The sequence below is a fragment of the Vanellus vanellus genome (genome assembly GCF_965231255.1).
Source record: "Vanellus vanellus genome assembly, chromosome: 2".
Taxonomy (NCBI): domain Eukaryota; kingdom Metazoa; phylum Chordata; class Aves; order Charadriiformes; family Charadriidae; genus Vanellus; species Vanellus vanellus.
In genome coordinates this window covers 168,963,313-168,976,369 of record NC_138906.1, presented here as the reverse complement: position 1 = coordinate 168,976,369, position 13,057 = coordinate 168,963,313, and the positions used below count along the sequence as shown (strand labels likewise).

The 13,057-nt window shown below is 54.1% G+C and overlaps 1 protein-coding gene across 2 annotated transcripts in view; it reads right to left on the bottom strand.

Annotated features, from left to right (window-relative positions):
* Positions 1 to 322: 322 nt before the first annotated feature.
* Positions 323 to 13,057, bottom strand: part of RHPN1 (rhophilin Rho GTPase binding protein 1) — a 32,707-nt gene continuing 19,972 nt past the window's right edge. For both annotated transcript variants that reach the window (XM_082479121.1, XM_082479122.1), the window contains exons 6-15: positions 12,344 to 12,468; positions 11,270 to 11,436; positions 9,844 to 10,031; positions 9,535 to 9,691; positions 7,029 to 7,148; positions 4,598 to 4,792; positions 4,227 to 4,303; positions 2,836 to 2,982; positions 882 to 1,040; positions 323 to 724 (exon numbers count right to left, since the gene is read on the bottom strand). In XM_082479121.1, the coding sequence (XP_082335247.1) occupies positions 530 to 724; positions 882 to 1,040; positions 2,836 to 2,982; positions 4,227 to 4,303; positions 4,598 to 4,792; positions 7,029 to 7,148; positions 9,535 to 9,691; positions 9,844 to 10,031; positions 11,270 to 11,436; positions 12,344 to 12,468 (1,530 nt within the window). In that variant the 3' untranslated portion in view covers positions 323 to 529. The remainder of the gene's footprint in view (positions 725 to 881; positions 1,041 to 2,835; positions 2,983 to 4,226; positions 4,304 to 4,597; positions 4,793 to 7,028; positions 7,149 to 9,534; positions 9,692 to 9,843; positions 10,032 to 11,269; positions 11,437 to 12,343; positions 12,469 to 13,057) is intronic.

Sequence of the window (13,057 nt, the reverse complement as noted above, 5' to 3'; positions counted from 1 at the left end):
CTCTCCCGAAAAAGGGGAGCGGAAGGTGACCTCCAGCTGGAGCTGCTGAACGATCGGGGTCTGCCAGAAACTCTCGTCGAGCAGCGGTGCCATCTTCTACCTTGCAGAGAAAGCTTAGGAGACGCTAAAGAAGGTTACAGCTTTTGCTTTAATGGCTGGGGCTTGGTTTGGCTGTTCCTCGCACTGAGCAGAAGACACAAACCAGTCCCTGCTTTATCCCGAAGCACAGCTCCCCCCGACCCCTTAAGAGCACAAAAAAAAAAAAAAAAAATTAAGAATAAATCAGTGTTTCCCCCATATTGTTTAGCTGAGGATCGTTTAACGCAGGAGTTGGGCGATGGAGGAGTCCGGTAGTGTGCATCGCTCGCTTCTTCGGAGAGGATCCGACCAGCGGCGCATCCCCGGGGCAGGGTGGGGTGGGGGTTCCTTGCAGCACCAACACCACCACAGCCCAGACAGGCCACCAGTGCTTGCAAGGTGGGCAGCCAGCCCCGGAGCTCATGGGACACGACCTAACCTGGTGGCCGCTTCAGTACATGGCCTCATTGTCTCCCACCGCGGTGAAGGGGATGCTGTAGGTGCTCTTCTTGCTCCGCTTGCTCTTCTTGCTCCAGACCAGCAGCGTGCTGGCGCTCTTGCTGTTCATCAGGCTCTTTCGGCTGTTCTCCTTGTTGCTCTTCTGCAGCCCACCGCCCGAGGACATTGCCACTGCCTTCTTGTCCGCCTGTTTGGGAAGAGGAGCAAAGAGGGGTGTGAAAGCAGGGCAGCACCCGGGGCTGCAGACGTGATGCCCAGCTTCAGCCCCACACCTCCAGCCTGGGAGCAAGACACTGGGGAACCTCTTCTGCAGTTTCCCACCTAAGACTTGGGATGTGACTTACGGCTTTCGGTGCCTCTGGGCCCTGCAGGGTTATCACACCGATCTCTACTCCTTCCTCCCCAGTGCTCTTCAGCAGCTGCACCACCTCGGCGTGTTTGGACCACTTACAGTCCTTGCCGTTCACTGAGATGATGTAGTCTCCCTCCTTCAGCCCAGCTTCCTGCGGGGAAAGAGAGAAGATGCACACGTTTGAGCTCGTGGATGCTGCTGCACAAGGTCCGCTCAGTGTTCAGTGTCCACCCCACCCTGGAGGTCCCAATCCTGTAGAGATACGGGCCACAGGGAGGGTTGGGGTCCACCCTCCACCTACAGCACAAGACAGCCAATGTCTTCATCATCCTAAAGATTTTACATCTGCTTTGCAGTGTGCACAGAAAAGTAGGATGCTCTACAGACTAAGGATCTCTTCTGCAGCTGCTGGAGATGGTCACACTTGACATCCAGCATGGGCTAAACCCCCAGCCCATTGACTTTTTGCAGTCTTGCAAATAGCGCATCCAGCTCTGACTCAGAATCACAGAATGGTGGGGGTTGGAAGGGACCTCTGGAGATCATCCAGTCCAACCCCCTCCCAGAGCAGGGGCACCTACAGCAGTGGCACAGGACTGCGTCCAGGCGGGTTTGGAATGTCTCCGGAGTGGGAGACTCCCCCACCTCTCTGGGCAGCCTGTGCTAGTGCTCTGCCGCCCTCACAGGAAAGAGATTCCCCCTCATGTTTAGATGGAACTTCCTATGGTCAAGTTTGTGCCCGTTCCCTCTTGTCCTCTCACTGGGCACTACTGAAAAAAGACTGTTCCCATCCCCCCGACACCCTCCCTTTAAGCATTGATAAGCGTTGATAAGATCCCCCCTCAGTCTTCTTTTCTCTCGACTAAAAAGCCCCAGGTCCCTCAGCCTTTCCTCATAAGAGAGACGCTCCAGTCCCCTCATCATCTTTGTAGCCCTTTGCTGGACCCTCTCCAGCAGTTCCCTGTCCTTCTTGAACTGGGGAGACTCTTCGGTAATGGTTAAACACTGCAGGTCTCCAGAAAAAAAATATGAAAAATACTGCCTGCGAGCACTGATCCTTGAGAAAACAGAGGCTCAGCAAGGTTCTTAGCACACACTTCATCCATCAAGGCATCAACAAGGCTCTTGACACGCTTGAAGCAAAGCGCATGCCAGCTTGGGGCCCTGGGGAACAGCATCAGAGCTAGAAGCAACCCAGCCAGGACGTGCTGGACCCACTGAACTGGAGGTTTAGAAACTTGTCCACACAGGGACACCCGCATTTCGGTTTCTATCTGGAGACCAATCCCACCCCAGATGAGTGCAATGAATGTTAGCAGCCAGGAGACACAACTGTGCTCCAGATATGGACTATATGTAGTCTTTAAGAAGATTTTAGTCTCCCAAAAAAGGGATGTGATCCTGCTGCTAAGGAGTGTGTTGTTACAGAGGTGCTGGGGTCTGGATGGCAGGGTTGATGTTGAAGAGCGCTGAGGGAGGGGAGACACCTTGCGGGTGTCCCACCAGGATGCTCTGCAAGCTTCTGCTGGAAAAACCAAGTTGCCCCTGATACACCAGAAAGCCCAATACAGTGTTTTCACCGAGATAACTCGTGTTTCAGACTTGCTGTCTTGTTCCATCCACTGTCACATCCCAAAATGGGAGAGAAGGGAGCTGGGTGCTTGCCAAAGAGAGGCTGCCAGCAGTTAAAAAATGAGCTAACCTCCGTATATTTTGCCTTAGCTGTCTCCTTTAAAAAAAAAAATAAATAAAAATCTCAATTCTTTCGTGACACCCATCTGCAAGCCCCGGGCTGAGATCTGGCAGGGATGAGTCTCCACCTGAGCACACCAATGTAGTTACCAACTGAGCTGTTAAAACCTAAAACCACCCGGTATCTCTCAAGGCAACCCCTCACACCCTACTTCCATCACGCCATGGGGACAGCAAGAACTTGGGGTACTCACGGCAGCGCAGCCCCCCGGGATGACACCAGCAATGAGGACGGGGGAGTCTCCTCGCAGTGTGAACCCAAAACCGTTCTCTCCTCTCATCAGGTGGACTCTCCGCACTGGGTACCACTTGTTTTTAGCCGAGAAAACTGAAAGGGGCCCCTGGGGGAAGGCAGAAACATGAAAAGCACCTTTTGGTGCAAGAACAACTCCCTGGCGATGTGCAACCTTGCAAAATACCCACTGATGGGGAGAAGGCAGAGCAAGAAAGCCTTCTGCATTTCTTTAAGGATGTGATTTTGAGCCTGCCCGGTGTTCTATGCTGCCTGCATGCCTGAAAACGCGGATTTATGCACTATAAAGCCAGAGGTGCTTAAAAGCCCATGGCAGCTGTTGGCTTTACGAGCAGCAGCAGGAGTCTCATGAGGGTTGGAAGGACCTCAGGAGGTCTCTGGTCCAACCCTCTGCCCAGCGCTTAGGTCTGGACATCCTCCCAGCACTGCCCCGCTCTTGCAAGGCAGGAGGAGGAGGTCTCGGCTCAGTCAGCCATCTGGCATCAGTTTAGACACTATAAACCTGGAGCAAACGAAACAGAAAGCTCCTTAATTCCCTGCTTTGGGAAAAAAAAAAAACAACCCATCACCCAAGGAGGGACGATGAGGGTTGAGGTTTTTCATCACTGCCTGGCTCTGGGGGATGCAGCCCAACTGGGGTGGTCCAGCAGCAGGGTGCAAGGTGGTAGGACAGGTCACCTCTTCAAGGGACAGATTCCCCCCAATCTTTCCTACTTTCCTGTCTCTTTCCTATTTTTCTATTCCCATAGGAGCAGGATATACCTGCCTGCCCTGGGGCTGTTCAAAAGACGAGATGCCCAACCTCTCCCTGGGGTGCTACGCAGCCCTTGGAGTGCCTGGAGGGATGGGGACAGCACAGCCAGGTCCTCCAGCAGCCCCAAAGCTCAGCCCTGCTCCCCAGGACCCTGTAAGCCTAAAGAGGGTGGGGAAGAAGGTCTGGTGGGATTTTCCTGGTACTTCTCAGGTGGCACCATCCTGCTCTGCTCCCCTAAAAAGCTTCCTCTAAAGGGTCTCTTCAGTCCTTCTTGGGTAAAGCCCACCCAAAATGCCTGTGCCCGCTCCCCCATGCACCAGAGGAGCTTCACAACCTATTTAGGTCTTGCAGAGACAGATCTGTGCCCTCCCACCCCTCTGTGCAGGAAGCATGGGTCCCTGCCTGCGAGGAGGCGGCTCATCCTCCTTGGAAAGCCGCCCGCGAGCGCAGCGGCTGCACCGGGAGAGGGAGAAGAGGCTGCGGGGAGGAAGGAAACCAGGCAAGCAGAACATGCAGGGGAGGAGGAGGAGGAGATGTCTGCTCCCTTGGGGCAGCCTCCATCCCACAGCCGTACGTACCAGCCTGTGGAAGAGGTCGGTCACCTTCACCTGGGAGAAGTTGGGGGATTTTATCTCTGGTTTCTGGTGCGTTTTGGCTAGTGGTAGGGAGAGAAAAGCACATATGCCAGGGTCAGGTAGTTGCAGCAGCTGCTGCCTCTACATCATGCTCCCCGAGAAGGGATGATATGACCCATAAGAGGAGGTACCTGCTCAGACAGCTGCCAGACACGCAGCCTGGAGTCCCCACTCCCACCCGTGATGCTCCACTGCCGTTCAGGGGAGCTCTGGTCCACAGCGACATGCCACAAAGCCACCGTGGACTTTGCCCCCCACCCCATGAGACCTGCCACAAATCCCCTCCCCAGCTGCACCCTCAAAGAAACACTTACGGTGAATGTCTGGGGCATCTCCTGTTTCGAAGAAGTCCTCCTCGTGGTCAATTTCCGAATATTTGCTCAGCGAGCGTTTGTGGGCGAAGGAGAGGACCTCCTGGAGGATATCCATCTTCCGCAGGATCTTGCACAAGCCGTGGATCCTCATGGCTTCCTCGTGCTTCATGATGGCTTTCTTCAGGTGAGCTTTGCCTGCAAGGGAGCAGAGAGATCGCAGCCCGAGCAGAGTGGAGCAGCCCCGCCACCGTTCCCTCTCCCGCTTGCTCGGCTGCCCACGGATGACAGCAGCCTCTGCGGCTGTGTCACCCGACGTGACTCAGGGACAGCCCAGTCACGTTCGCAGCCTGCCAGGCGTTCAACGTGCGCTAAATGGAGTAGGTCCCAGCCGTCAGCTCGAGCCCCCGATGTAGGGCTGGGAAGGGACCTTGAAGGGTGACCTACTTCACTCCCCCAGCGCCGGCAGCAGAGCTGGCAGATGTTCCCGAAAACCACCGGCGAAGGAGCCGCCACCACTTCGCACCGCCCCCGAAGTCCCTTATAATGCTTAACCTCGATCTCCACCGCAAATTAACTTCTCTCCATTGCCTTGTGCCCCCTGGGACCTGGGGGGGACATGGAGGACAATCAAGACCTGTCCTCCCGGTGACAGCCTTCTGGCTTCAGGAAGATGCAACACATCTCCCTCTTTTCTAGGCGAAGCAAAACCTTCTCCTTGCCCTGCAGGTCCTGCTTTCCACCCTCTTTGGCATCTGCTCTTGCTTTGCTCCTCTCAACTTGCCTTCAACATGTTTCCATCCTCGTGAAAAAGGAGCGGCCGAAAAATGACCAGAAGAGATGAGATCATGATGACCCACGGATATCAATGCAAACATCTCCTTTGCAAGAGACTGCAACCAAGAGACTGGTATCCAATGCTAAACTACCGAAAAAGCTATATATATATACACACTCACAGACACACGCACACGTATCATGGAAACACGTGTGCCTGTAGCATTTCCAGTTTTAGGACACAAGGTGGCAACATAACCCAGGGAGATGGTTGGAGTTTGCATCAGACTTACGAGGACCGTAGCCAGCGGCCTGAAGACCTCTGCTTTCCCCCACAAGTTGCGATGGAGGAAATATTGAGGCTGGATGGAAACCAGAGAGGAAGAGACTTTCCAAAATAATTGTACCTAATGCAATCAATCATATTTTACCAAAGTGCCCACAGGCAGCCCCATCCACGGGCAAGAAAGCAACTATGTTTTATTGAATATTATCAACTCCTGCTATTTTTCAAGAGATGACTGGGAATAGCAGTGGGGCATGGAAGTTGTGCAAGCTGTTGGCTCCACTCTGTTGAAGGTGGTAGAATATACCACATCTGATAAAACGTAAAGGGAGGGGAAAAAATATCCTTTCGGGGAGATGGTTTTAACACTGCAAGTTTCTTCCCTTCCTGTAACCAAAACCAGAGATGAGGCTGGCATCTGCATGTTCATTTTTCACCAGCAGATGTTGAACGGAGCCTGTTCCCCCCAAGAAGATCAGGCAGAGCGGGAAGCTGGGTTGATGCAAATCGGGAAACCAGATGACAGCAGCTGAGGGTGTTGGGGGGGAGTTACCATAACACTCTGTTTTTGGGGCTCATTTAAGGAGTCTTCTCATGCACATCCTCCACGTCCCATCCCCAGCACTGAAATCCGGCTGAGCAGCCGGGAAGACTTTTCTGGGGCCAGGTACGTGACAAACTCATTCCTGGTGGGACCTGTCTCCTTTCACACGTGTACCATGAGGGGAAAGAACACCAGGAGGCAGGTCGTGGGGTTAGGCAAACAGGAGACGACATCCCAAAATCAGGGCGCTGAGCTTGCTCTTGTTGCAGCCTTGTTGGGGAGGCGCTGCCAAAACACGACTTCAGCTGAATAAGCAACGCTCTGTTTTTCACCTGAAGCTGAAAATCCGCATGGGAGGAAGCTCTCGTCTCCCAAGCCTTTTGATGCAGCTAAAAAAGCCACCCCCTGGCATCTGCTGCGTATTCTTGTTGTCAAGCCAAGTCCCGGCAAGCCCAAGCCAAGAAGCTTCCAGGATCTCTGTGTTCCTATGGATTTCTCCATGCTGTGTTAGGTGACATTACGTGGCTCAGGACACCTCAGTGCCTGAGCTTTTACTGTCAAACTCAGCTGGACAGGTAGGTACAATCACCATGAGGTGGTCCTCAACACCCTAATAGGGAACTGTGACACTTTCCTGCCTTCCCAGGAGAGGCTCTTTTCAAAGAAAGCTCCAAAAAGGGTGTCTTTGCATGGAGAGATCCCCCAACAGCTCATCATTCCTTCGTGGAGACCATGCTTACACGAGTAGGGTTACGATGGGGCTCACTGCCCGTGCATCGAGGTTTCATTGCAAGATCCAGGGGCTTTGCCCCCATGGATGCACTTACCCAGCTTCCTCCTCTCCTCAGGGTCCTGCAGCAGGACACGGAGCGATGGTCCCTCTGGCATAGTGACATGAAACTGGATAAAAGCCTTCTCCTGCTCTGGCAGTTCAGCGTCAGATGCCGCTGTGTGAAAAAAATTGGGTGGGGATGGGCTTAGAGAGAAGTCAGGGTGCTGCTTGGCCACCTGGACCTCCAACAGTGGTGGGGACAAGGGGACCAGGAAGCCACATCCATGCTCATGTGGCTCTGACAACTTCAGCAGCAGCTTCCTCTCAACCAACCACAGCCTGCAACAACCACCAAGACATCACTGATGGAGAGGGATGAGTTATCACACTCAAGGCTCTACCAGGCTTTGAAGCCAAGTGCAGGGTTTGTCCTGTGTACAGCACAAGTATCCAACTTTTTCGCCTCCTTCCCTCCTTTGCTCCTGTCTGGAAGCAGGATTGGAAATCAAGACCATGAATTTTCTCCTGTGGATGTTAGTGACATGGACCCAAGTCACACAACAACTAAAGCGCAAGAGCTGGGTGGGTTAATTTGGGAGCTGAGCCCTCCTTGCTGTGCCTGGAACCCCTGCATGGACAGAGAGCTTGTGGTGCAACCAAGGGGGGGGTCCTTTAATGGAGAAACTGAGATAGATACAGCTTGCACGGGCACTCCAAGCACCATGCTGGGCTCTGTACACGTGATTTTTATACCCCTATTTCCAGCCAAAGCAGTTCCTAATCTCCTTTGGCTCACAGGGAGCTCAAGGTTGCATGGCAGCCTCCTCTCCTGGGCACAGGGTGCAATAGGAAGCAACCCAGAGGGCTCCAGGGAACTTCGTAGACTTGCTGGTCCAAATGGAAGGAGATCCCAAAGCCTGGTGAGCAGCCCCAGCACAGGCACCCAGCAGGCTGGGAACCGGCAGCTCCAGGGCTGGCTCTCCCCATGCCAACCCTCTCCGTGCCAGCATCCCCAGGGGATTAAACTGCAACGTAAGGAGTTTATTGCCAGCTGGTTATGGAAGCAAAAGATTTGTTATTCTGAAGAAGGGGGTCAGGGAGAGGTAGCGAGCGGGCATGTGAGATCTCAAAAGCATGCTCTGGATGGAGCAAAAAAACCCCTAAACACCCAAATTAGGGATCTCCTGCAGATTTGTGTTTCCCTCAGCATCTAAGATTATTAGGCCAGGTGAACAGCCTCAAAATTTTAGGGGAGATGTTTGCCCTGTCCCTTGCAACCCCAGCCCCATCACCATCCCCTGCCATTTCTGTCTTTAAGTTGCTCCAGCCCCACAGCACCCCACTCTCTCCCGTCTCTGCTCCAGCAGCTCTCCTTGCTCAATCTTCTTTCTGCAACGCCCACGTGGCACAAGCCCGGCAGCAAGATTTTAGGCAGGCTCCAGAGTGGGGGAGGATGGGACAGTCTGGCAGCCATCAACGTCACCGTCACGGCATTGCTTTCGGCAGCCATCCCCCAAGAAGTCCCCCAGCCTGTCCTCAGCCACCCCACCAAGCGATGGGTTGGCACCACAGGCCACAGTGTGCATCGTCTGCCCGCCCCCAGATCCTCTGCCTGACCCAAAATCGCTTGCATGGGTGTCAGTGGTGGCACAGATGGAGGTCATGGGTTGCAGCCCACGTCCACGCTCCAGCTGGCTCCCCGGAGTCATAAAATGGTTTAGGTTGGAAGGGACCTTGAAGATCATCTAGTGCCAACCCCCTGCCATAGGCAGGGACACCTCCCACTAGACCAGGTTGCTCAAAGCTACATCCAGCCTGGCCTTGAACACCTCCAGGGATGGGGCAGCCACAGCTTCTCTGGGCAACCTGGGCCAGTGCCTCACCACCCTCAAAGTGAAAAATTTCTTCCTAATATCTAATCTAAATCTACTGTCTTCCAGTTTGAAGCCACTCCCCCTCGTCCTATCACTACATGCCCTAATAAAAAGTCCTCCCCAAGTCATGTAAGCCCGGCTCTGGCACAGCCATGTGTCCCCTGCTGCCAGCACCCCAGCACCCTGGGTTGCCCAGGGCAGCTGGCCATGAGGCCAGCAATTAAATTTGAGTAGCCCAGACCAGTTTGTCCAGCGATATCCTGTTTTTTGGGGGAGTTATTATTATTTTTTTAAGGCCCAGCCAGCCAGCCGCATGGACTGGGGTGCCTCGGGAGGATGCCCAGCCAAGGACACCATCAGGTGTGGTCAGCAGGCAGATGACCCCCCCCCTCCATTTACCCACTCAGCCCCAAAGGGGACAGCAGGTGACATCCCTACAGCACCTTTTTGTTCACCTTCCTGGAAGGACTTTGCAAACTAGAAAGATGGGGAAATCTGCCCTGTGCATGAATCGCTGAGTCAATAAGCGAGATCACAAGCTCAGAGCATCCCAAAAACTTCAGGTTTTGTACCCATTTACCCTGTGCATATGTCCCTTCACCTCTTTTCTTTTGCATTCCCTCCCAAACCCCGCATGGAGCCAGTGCTTGGCTGAGCAGGCAGCTGCCTCCAAGCTGTACCACTCACCGGGGCAGTCGCAGAGAGCAATGGCAGCGAAGTAGTGGGAGAGGGCTTTGAAATGCTCCGACTTGACGTGGACCATGGTGGTCCAAGAGAAGGGAACGTAATCTTTCACGTGGGCCTGGGTCATCGTCTGGTGTACCAGCGAGTAGACATCTTCCACCTGCAGGGCGTCAAGAGACAAGCTGCTAAGTCATGGCTTGGTATGTTGGACATCCATCAGGCTGTACTCTCCTGGGAGGTTCTGCTGACCACAGAAAGAGCCTCTCCAGTGGCGATAGCCCCACCAAGTCCTCTCCTCCCTGAGGTGCTCACCCTTGCTGCCTCCTGGGCAAGCTGCAGCCAAGCGAGGAAGTCATGCTGAGTGCGCAGCAAAGTCATCTTCTCAAAGACACACTCCTGGACCTGGGCGACCATTAATCGCACCAGCATGTTCAAGGAGGCGGCACTCATATCCAGGCTGGGAGCGTTGGAGAAGTTTTCCTTCAAGTAGTTAAAGGCACCTGTGCAAAGCAGAAGCTCCTGGTAGCAGCCAGGTTTGTAAGCAGGAGGGTCAAGCTTTCTGACCACAAAGCTTTCCCCACCAGCAGCGCAGGAGAAGAGCCACCAACGCAGCTCACACATCAAATACCTCACAACAAGCAATAAATAAAAAGGTTGGGGGTCCTTCCCTTGCTATCGAAACCATCCTTGCACCCACAGCTTTCTTCTCCAAAGCCCTGGGTAATCACAGTGCCAGGGTCTCTTTTTTTCCCAGCTGCTTGCAGAGAGATCTCTCCTCTCCTCAGCTGGGACACCCCTACTGCCGTGTGGCAGAAGAGAACCCTTTGGGTGGCTGTTGGGTCATCCCAGCTCCTCTTCATAACCCACAGAAGTAGTGTGGTGCCAACTTGTGCTTCATAGAATCATGGCATCGTTTAGGTTGGAAGGGACCTTGAAGATCATCCAGTTCCAACCCCCCTGCCATGGGCAGGGACACATCCCATGAGACCAGGTTGCTCAGACCCACGTCCAACCTGGCCTTGGACACCCCCAGGGATGGGGAATCCACAACTTCTCTGGACAACCTGTTCCAGGGGCTCACTACCCTCAGAGTAAAGAATTTCTTCCTAATATCTAATCTAAATCTCCCCTCTTTCAGTTTGAAGCCATTACCCCTCATCCTATCACTACATGTGAACAGTCCCTCTCCAGCTTTCTTGTAGGCACCCTTCAGATACTGGAAGAGGCTACAAGGTCTCCCTGGAGCCTTCTCTTCTCCAGGCTGAAAAACTCCAACTCTCTCAGCCTGTCTTCATAGCAGAGGTGCTCTAACCCTCTGATCATCTTCGTGGCCCTCCTCTGGATTCGCTTCAACAGGTCCATGTCCTTCTTATGCTGGGGGCTCCAGAGCTGGATGCAATATTCCAGGTGGGGTCTCAGCAGACCAGAGTAGACAGGCAGAATCACCTCCCTTGCCCTGCTGGTCACGCTTTTTTTGATGCAGCCCAGGATATGGTCGGCTTTCTGGGCTACAAGCACATGTTGCTGGCTCACATTGAGCTTCTCATGCACCAACAGCCCCGGGTCCCTCTCCTTGGGGCTGCTCTCACAGTTCATGGTCCCTTGGAGATGCCCCATCTCCATCCCTCTTTGCACAACTGCTCCCTCCCCTTCTTGCACCCATGAGGATTATTCCCACCCCATGGAAATGCTGCCTGCACACCCATGGGGAGCTGGGGAAGAAGGGGAAGCCACGTACCGGCCGCCTTCTGAAAGGCATCGATGGCTTGGTTGAGCCCTGGCAGGGATGCGCGGTCCTGCCGCGCTCCGATCTGGGTGTGCAGGGCTCCGATGTTGAAGAGCACGCTGCCCTTCTCAAAGGCCAGCGCTCGTTGGTGGGACGGGACCCCCGTCAGGGAGTCATACCTGGGGAAGGGAAGAGTCAATGGCTGCCCATCCCCGGGTCACAGAATTACAGAATGGTCAGGATTGGAAGGGACCTCTGGAGATCACCCAGTCCAACCCCCTCTCAGAGCAGAGGCACCTACAGCAGTGGCACAGGACACATCCAGGTGGGTTTGGAATGGCTCCAGAGTGGGAGACTCCCCCCACCTCTCTGGGCAGCCTGTGCCAGTGCTCTGCCACCCTCACAGGAGAGAAGTTCCTCCTCATGTTAAGATGGAACTTCCTATGTTCAAGTTTATGCCCATTCCCTCTTGTCCTGTCACCGGGCACCACTGGAAAAAGACTGTTCCCATCCCCCTGGCACCTCCCTTTAAGTATTGATAAGCATTGATAAGATCCCCTCTCAGTCTTCTCTTTTCCAGACTAAAAAGCCCCAGGTCCCTCAGCCTTTCCTCATAAGAGAGACGTTCCAATCCCCTCATCATCTTCATAGCCCTTTGCTGGACCCTCTCCAGCAGTTCTGTGTCCGTCTTGAACCGGGGAGCCCACAACTGGACACAATACTCCAGATGTGGCCTCACCAGGGCAGAGCAGAAGGGGAGGATGACCTCCCTCAACCTGCTGGCCACACTCTTCTTGATGTCCTCGCCCATGGATGCAGGAGGAGCCTGGAGGGTTTTCAGTGCTCTGCGTGGGCTCGCAGCCACCGTTCCCATCGTGGCTCATCCCCGTGGGGCACACACTTTCCCCTGCCTCCCCTAACCAACCCACCGAGGGCAACAGCAAGCCCAGAGCACGGGAAAACCCAGCTCCCCGCATCCACCAGCCCCAGCATTACTGCCGAGGCAGCAATCCCATCGTGGAGGCTTGGCCCTGTCTCCCTCCCCACTCGCGATGCCCCAAGTGGGATGGGGAAAGCTGCACCAACCAGTGGAAGAAGACACCCAAGCTTTTGGTGGGAGGGAAGAAACGGCTGTCGAGGAAGTAGAGCTGGTTGTAATATTCCATCAAGAGCTCGAGCCCGGCTTCGTTGCGGCTCGGGGTGCGCATCGCCTGCGGGGATGGGGAGAGGAGAGATGTGGGTAGGAAGAGAGGGGGGGGGAAATGGGGAGGAAACATCAGATTTATTGAGCTGCACATTGGCCAGCCCATGGGGGAAGAAACTCCCCCTGAGTTATTAGATCAACAGGATCAGATCAATATGATCAACAGGATTAGATCAATAGTGGACGAGAGGCTGTGCAGCAGCAGGAGGCAGCCTCCCAGCACAGGTTCAGCCCTGGAAATGGTCAGGGAGGCACCAATTCAGTGCTAGGACACCCAAATCCAGAGCCAGCAGCCTGGGAGCTGTGCTGATGGCAACACTTGCCTGAACCAAGCTGGGATGATTATTTTTTTTTAAGAAACTCCTGCAAAGTCTGCTGAAATAAATGCTAGGGAAGAAATAGGATTTTTTGTTCTTAATAAAAAAGCCCTTGAGCTTTTGACCTGACACAGGAGGAGGGTCAGAGCCGTCTTAATGCCTAGTTTTAACTATGGGGCTTTTCCCAGCTTCTGAATTTGCAGGGCTCCCCTCCCACAGTGTGAAGAGAAGGATCAGGCCCTTCACAAGAGCTTGAGCAAGCCTCTTTCTTTCTGCTCT